This window comes from Hipposideros armiger, unplaced genomic scaffold (genome assembly GCF_001890085.2).
Source record: "Hipposideros armiger isolate ML-2016 unplaced genomic scaffold, ASM189008v1 scaffold_414, whole genome shotgun sequence".
NCBI classification, from domain to species: Eukaryota; Metazoa; Chordata; class Mammalia; order Chiroptera; family Hipposideridae; genus Hipposideros; species Hipposideros armiger.
The window spans coordinates 387,612-394,084 of NW_017731764.1; the positions used below are offsets into that span (position 1 = coordinate 387,612).

At 37.2% G+C, this 6,473-nt stretch overlaps 1 protein-coding gene across 1 annotated transcript in view; it reads right to left on the minus strand.

Moving 5' to 3' along the window:
* SLCO6A1 (solute carrier organic anion transporter family member 6A1) overlaps window positions 1–6,473 on the minus strand; it is an 87,105-nt gene that overhangs the window by 44,565 nt on the left and 36,067 nt on the right. The window contains exon 7 of the mRNA XM_019664012.1: window positions 3,554–3,698. Within this exon, the coding sequence (XP_019519557.1) occupies window positions 3,554–3,698 (145 nt within the window). The remainder of the gene's footprint in view (window positions 1–3,553; window positions 3,699–6,473) is intronic.

A 6,473-nucleotide genomic window follows, 5' to 3' on the forward strand; every position in this document is an offset into this window, starting at 1 on the left:
AGAGAGAGAGAGAGAGAGAGAGAGAGAGAGAGACACTGACTGTAGCTACAGCTATTGATGTGAGTCAAAAACTTTCCTTCATCTCTGACCAAGGAGTTTTACGTCTTCTGCTAGCACTCATGAAACTATGGTAGACTAACATGTTAGCTTTCAAATAGAGTAAAAATCAAACCCTTCCCAGATCTTAGCATTTTTGGTGACATGGATGGGATGCTGACAGAGATGTGGTTTTATGTAAGATATAGAACGACAGCCTCCTAAACCAATTTACAGGGTTTGACAGAAGTACTGGAAATCAACAGTGAACATGCCTATTGCCTATTAACGATGCAAAATTGGAGAGGCAGCTGCAGGCTGAAGTAGATTTAAGGACAGTGCCACCAAGTGGCTCAGTTGGTTAAGAGCTCGCTCAAGAGTATGAGCTCTGAGCAACAGCAGTTCGAATCCCAGCCGGAGCTGAGCTGCCGCTGAACTGCCAACAGGTGGCAGGATGGCTCAGATAAATAAATAAATAAATAAATAAATAAATAAATAAATAAATAAATAAATAAATAAACAAACAAACAAATAAATAAATAAATAAATAAATAAAATAAAGACTGCCACAGAAGGTGTCATGGTTGTTTTGAATTCTCTCTAGGCAAGGGCCCTTCCTCACAAATCTGACCATCAGCCTCAGATTGGCCCCATTGTAACAACTATTACTAAGACCCATCCTGGTTGGACAGAGGATTCCTCCTGATTTCAGACAATAGTAACAGAGATGTGCAACTACACTGAGTGTGAAAGGAGGGAAATTTACAACCCCTATGGAGAGAAACCAGTGAATAATGATAAGTTTAGCTGATTTGTTTGGTTGATGAGGGAGTAGAGTGCACAACTGTTTGTTAAGGTGAAATGACAACAGCTGGGCTGTCTGAGGGTTGTAATGAAATTTATGACACAGACTGCTGGTCCTTGATATGCTGTCTTGGACGTTGTCAAAGCCTTCTTTTGTATCACATGAGCTTCTCCTGCACTCATCACATCAACCTTAGATCCATTCTAAGAAAAAGTAAAAAATGTCAGTTGTTTTGCAGTGTGTCTTGACTGCTATAAGGCAATTGTGACCCACTCAGGAAGAATTTCCTAAGATAGACATATTCCTGTGTGAAACCATCAGTGAGACATTGAATAGAATTTAGACATGTGCTGCCTCAGAAAAGGAGGTAAAATGACCTTGTGGGTGAGGCTTTGGATAATTTCAATGTACTTCGTTGTGGCTTCAATATACTAATGCTGTGGCTCCAATTTTGAAATACATAATTCGTAACTATAATTTGCAAGCTTGTACTGTATATGCTCCTAAACTTCAAAAGTAATCATGGAACACATAAATTGCTACCCACACTGTTTCCCTGTATCTTCTTGTGTGGTACAACAGAATCCCTGGAGGAGAAAGGAAAGCCCTAATTTTTGATAACGCACTTAAAGGAAGCAAGGGAAGTAAGAGATGCAGTATCTCAATTCAACAGACCTATGTCCAGTGAAAAAAGTTACAAGGAGTTTCAGCTGGATTAACCAACTGAATTCAGTCATTGCTCCTATAGCCTGGCTGTTCCAGACATTGTGATGAATGAAATTATGGCACAGAAGGCTGATACTTGATATTCTGTCTTGCACATTGCCAAAGCCTTCTTTTGTATCTCATTAGCACCCAAAGACAAAGGTCAATTCTCATTCGTGCTGCAAGGCTGCAAATAACCATTTGCAGTACTCCCCCAGAGGTACCTAAGCTTCTCTGCCATTTACTACAAGGCAGGCTGGTCAGGATGTATTGTACCTACCACTACCCACTGATGCCCAAAGCTTTCACTGATAGATGAAATTCAGGTGGCTGGAGGGCCGGAAGTCTCAGGCTCAATGGCTCTGACTTTGGTGGTGTCACACCTTCATTAGCTCCAGTGACTGATAAAACCCAACAAAATCGAAAAGGCTGCTCATGAAGTTTTGGGAGACTATGCAGACAGATTTGCAGTGTTCCATTCCTCTGGCAGTTAAGAAAAAGTGGTACAAAACTTGTCCCTGATGTTAGTTGAAACAACCATGACACTACCTCATCCCTGGAAAGCGCTCTGGTCAGCCTGTCACTGATCAGCATCATCATGGATGACAGAATTGCCTGAAACTTTCTGCTTGTGGGTCAAGGTAGAATATATGCAATTGCTAATGCATTCTGTTATACCTGAATTAATATCTCAGGTTAAGTGGAAAAGTTAATACAAAAATTTAAGGAGAAAGCTATCTTGCTTTCTAAGGCATCTAGACCCTGGGGGCCAAAGGATTTGTTTGGTTGGCTGGGTCCAGGACCTTGCTGGCATGGTTGAGTCCAATACTGTAGATGGCATTATCATATTGCTTGGAGTTCTGTTGATATCAGCCTTAATAAAATACTGTATGAAACAAACTGAATGGATTGAGTCCCAATCTGCGTTGATTAATCATAGTGGCAAACAACATGGTGTACTCATGGAAAAATTTGTCATTATGACCTCTGAAACTGTGTCATGTTTTGGCTTGTGAATGGTCTAACATTATCACAAAATCTACTTAGTAATAGGCTGATAGTTAATGTCTTTGCACATCTTAATATTTGTATTTTATTTGGCTCACATGTTTTCTGTTCCTTCTTACTGTCTTTTTTATTATAAATCAAATTTTTCAAATTAATATACTCTTTTACTATTCTTTTAATTATTCTTTTACTGGTTACCCTAAAAGTTACAGCATGCATCCTTGACTTTTTACAGCATAAAAGAAATGATTACATTTACCATATTCTCATTAATGCCAGAACCTGAAAATTTTTAATCCAATTGTAACCTCTTTTGGAGATCCATTTCTCAATATCTATTAAAACTGAAGATATACACAATAGCAATTCCCCTTTAACGTCTAACCCTAGATCAAATTTTACAAATGTACACAAGAAGATATGTACAAGATAATTGTTACTGCATTGTTTGGGAGAGAGTTTAGAAAGTAGAGACAACTTCATGTTTAATATGATATCATTAATGTGATAATGGATAAATAACAGTAGTATATTCATAAAACAAAATCCCAAAGCATAGCTAAAATTCATTAAATAGAGATCAACATAAATCTGATAAACATAATTTCAGATGAAAGGAACAAGATTATGTACAAAATGACACATGAGTTTTAGAAATAGATTGTACATAGATAGGCAGATAAGCAGTAAAAATATACAAAGGTGGAAAGATACACTATAACTTTGGAATAGTGGTTACTTATGAGAAGGGAGAATGAGAAATGGGATAAGACAGGGAGGGTTCAGAAGTCTTACAAGCTTTTATGTGTTAAAAAAATATTGATGCAATGATGGTAAAGTGCTCATTTTTAAAATTTGAGCAAACAGTAGTTAGGTATTTAAAACCTGAGCAAACACTATTACTCCTTCTACTTCCTGCTTTCTGAAATATTTCATGAGTACATTAAAGAAAACTTTCATTAAAAATTTCAAAATTAGTACACTGAGCAGAAAAGGTACCTGAAAGTATAGTTGCCTCAGTGGGTGTTAAGAAAAACTGATGTTCTAGATATATAGGCAAAAATTCAGCGGCTCCAACCAAAACTAAAGATTCTGAAGCTCTGGTCAGAGATAGGCACACAAACATTGGAGACTTCATCAAAACCTGAAATAGAAATAAGTTACATATGGATTATTTTATTTTGTTAGGTAAAGAGAAATAAATATACCCACTCATATATTAATGACCAATCCACAAAATTTTTTACCTTTCCCAATGTAAACTGACAATATGTATGTATAAAAATCAAAGCAGAAATTTACAATTCACCAACATACACATACCATAAAACACATGTAGTGTTTGAACCATTTTTATTTGTAATTTGATCTCTGTATCACCTTTAATTTTTATTTGTGGGTTTGGCAGTTTGCCAGAAAGATTGAGGCAAAATAGATGTCATTAACCAGGTATTTAAAATTTCCCTTAACTTGTTTAGCTATTTTTTTTTTAGCAAATCATTTTATTTAACAAAGAAAAATAAAGAAATATTAAGTAACACTAAAGGAAAATTACTAGGATTGCGGTCAAGATTCTATATTATTTTATTCCTGGGAATTTCATATCCATAAAGAGTAAAGTCACTTAAATTCAGCATTTTAGTAAATTTTCTGAACGTATTCAGAAACCTCACCAGGTCATTTAGTAATGGTTTACTATTACCTATTATACGATTACACTACAGAGTAATTAACATAACAGCAAATTACATTGAAATATTAACCTTCAGGGCCGGCTAAGTGGGGCTTTGGTTGGGAGTTGGCTTGGGAGGCCAGCTCTGAGCAGCAGGGCCCCAGTTCAGATCCCACATGACAGCCACTAACACTGCGCCCTCTACAGCTAAGATGGTGAACAACAGCTCAGCCTGGAGCTGGACTGCGGTGGGTCGTCAGCAATGGCATAGGCTGCAGTGGGCTTCCATAGGGACAGGCAAGTATCATGCGGTAAACATACAAGCCCATGACATACGCAGAATCCGCTCTGTAACTGTGTTTTCAGCATTAGGGTAAGTAGAAAGGTCTCTGATGAACTAGATCAGTGATTCTCTAAGTAGAGTTCTAATTTCCAGAGTTTTAAAATGGCTGTTGAAAATTTTGCCAGTTTTCAACACTACTTTTTTGGAGGTAAAGATTTTCCAAGCTCCTCATTCTGACATTCTCAACGTCCCACCTTCTAATAAAATTTTTTTAAAAATTAAGATATCTTCTAGCTACCCACCCAGACAGGTGACAGTCAGAAATCTAAGACTGTTAAACAGGAATTCTATTTTTTTGTATCCTAACAATAATAATTAAAGCACTCTATTTCCAAGAGAGAAAGAGATTGGAATTGGCTTGCTTTTGTTTTTTTTCTTCTTGAACAGAAGTTATTTTAAAACAAAAAACAAACAAAAAAACCCCAAAACATTCATGTTTTAATTTTCTGAAAAGTGTTTTTAACAATTATATCTTAATTTTTAATGTATGAGAGTTGTACCTATTTACTTCTATATTGTTAAAATATATACATGTAATATTTTGGTAAAAATTTAAATTAAACAGAAGTCTGAACGAAATAGAATCCATATTTATAAGGGTTCACAATTTGATAAAAAGATAAACACTTGTATTTGAATGAAAACAAGTAAATAAAATTCCTAATTATATACAACCTATCTATGCATTTTAAGAATGAGACAAATATAATAAAAAGCACTACCTATATGTGTATCCAATATATACATGTTATGTTATATTGCAAAAAAATATCTGTGGAATCATTAAGGAGGGAGAAACTCATTTTTCCTGGGAATTTAAGTTATGACTTGACAAAGAGGTTTTTTTTCTCAATGGAGAAGAGAAAGAACATCTGAAGTAGAGAGACTGGCATCTACACATGTACAGAATTATAAAAGTACCTAATGTGTCCATGAAAGGGCAAGTGGCTGGAGTGTAGGGCAGAGAGGGATGAAATCTGAGGTGAGGCGGAAAAACTCAGTGGGCGCTACTGTAAGGAGTATTCAAAGTCCCACTAAAGGAGTGTGAAATTCATCTACCAAGTAATCAGGAAAATGACTTGATAAGATCTACATGTAAGAAATACAATTCTGCAGGCAACATAAAGGATGAAGTTGTGCACAGAAGAGAAAACAAATTCAATGTAGAATCATTATCAAGAAGTTGGGTATTTTTAACCCCACTATGTCTGTATTACAGGCCTTGTTTCCCACCTAGAGAAACAAAAGGTTCTTTTCTTTTCTTTTTTTTTTTTTTTTAGGCTGAACCATCCTGCCACCTGTTGGCAGCTCAACGGCTGCTCAGTTCAGGCCGGGAATTGAACCGCTGATGCTCAGAGCTCAAACTCTTGAGTGAGCTCTTAACCAACTAAGCCACTCAGCTGGCCCAAAAGGTTCTTTTCTATTTGCTACTAAGAGGGGATATTTTCAATAAAATACGATGTTTGTGAGAATATGTGTTAACTCCCAGAGTTCTCTTTAATGTCATTTAAACATAATAAAAAGATAAATAATGTTTATACTTGTATGTCATCTCATTAGATTTCTTATTTATTTCTGCAGGAAAATAATAAACACATGGGTCGGCCAAGTGGCAGGTTGGTTAAGAGTTGGCAGGTTGGTTAAGGGCCCTGGTTTGGATCCCACATGGGCCAGTGATGCTGTGCTGGTGAACAACAGCTCCACCTGGAGCTGGGCTGCCATGGGTCATCGGCAATGGCGTAGGCTGTAGTGGGCTGCCACAAACTACCGTGAGTGGCTGGCAGCCAGCGTGAGGAGCCGGAAGCCGGCGTGAGTTGCCATGAGCTCCTGTGAGCGGCCGTCCAGTGGCCAGCGACCGAACTGCCTCACCCGGCAAGAGCGCAATGATAATACCAACATGGGCC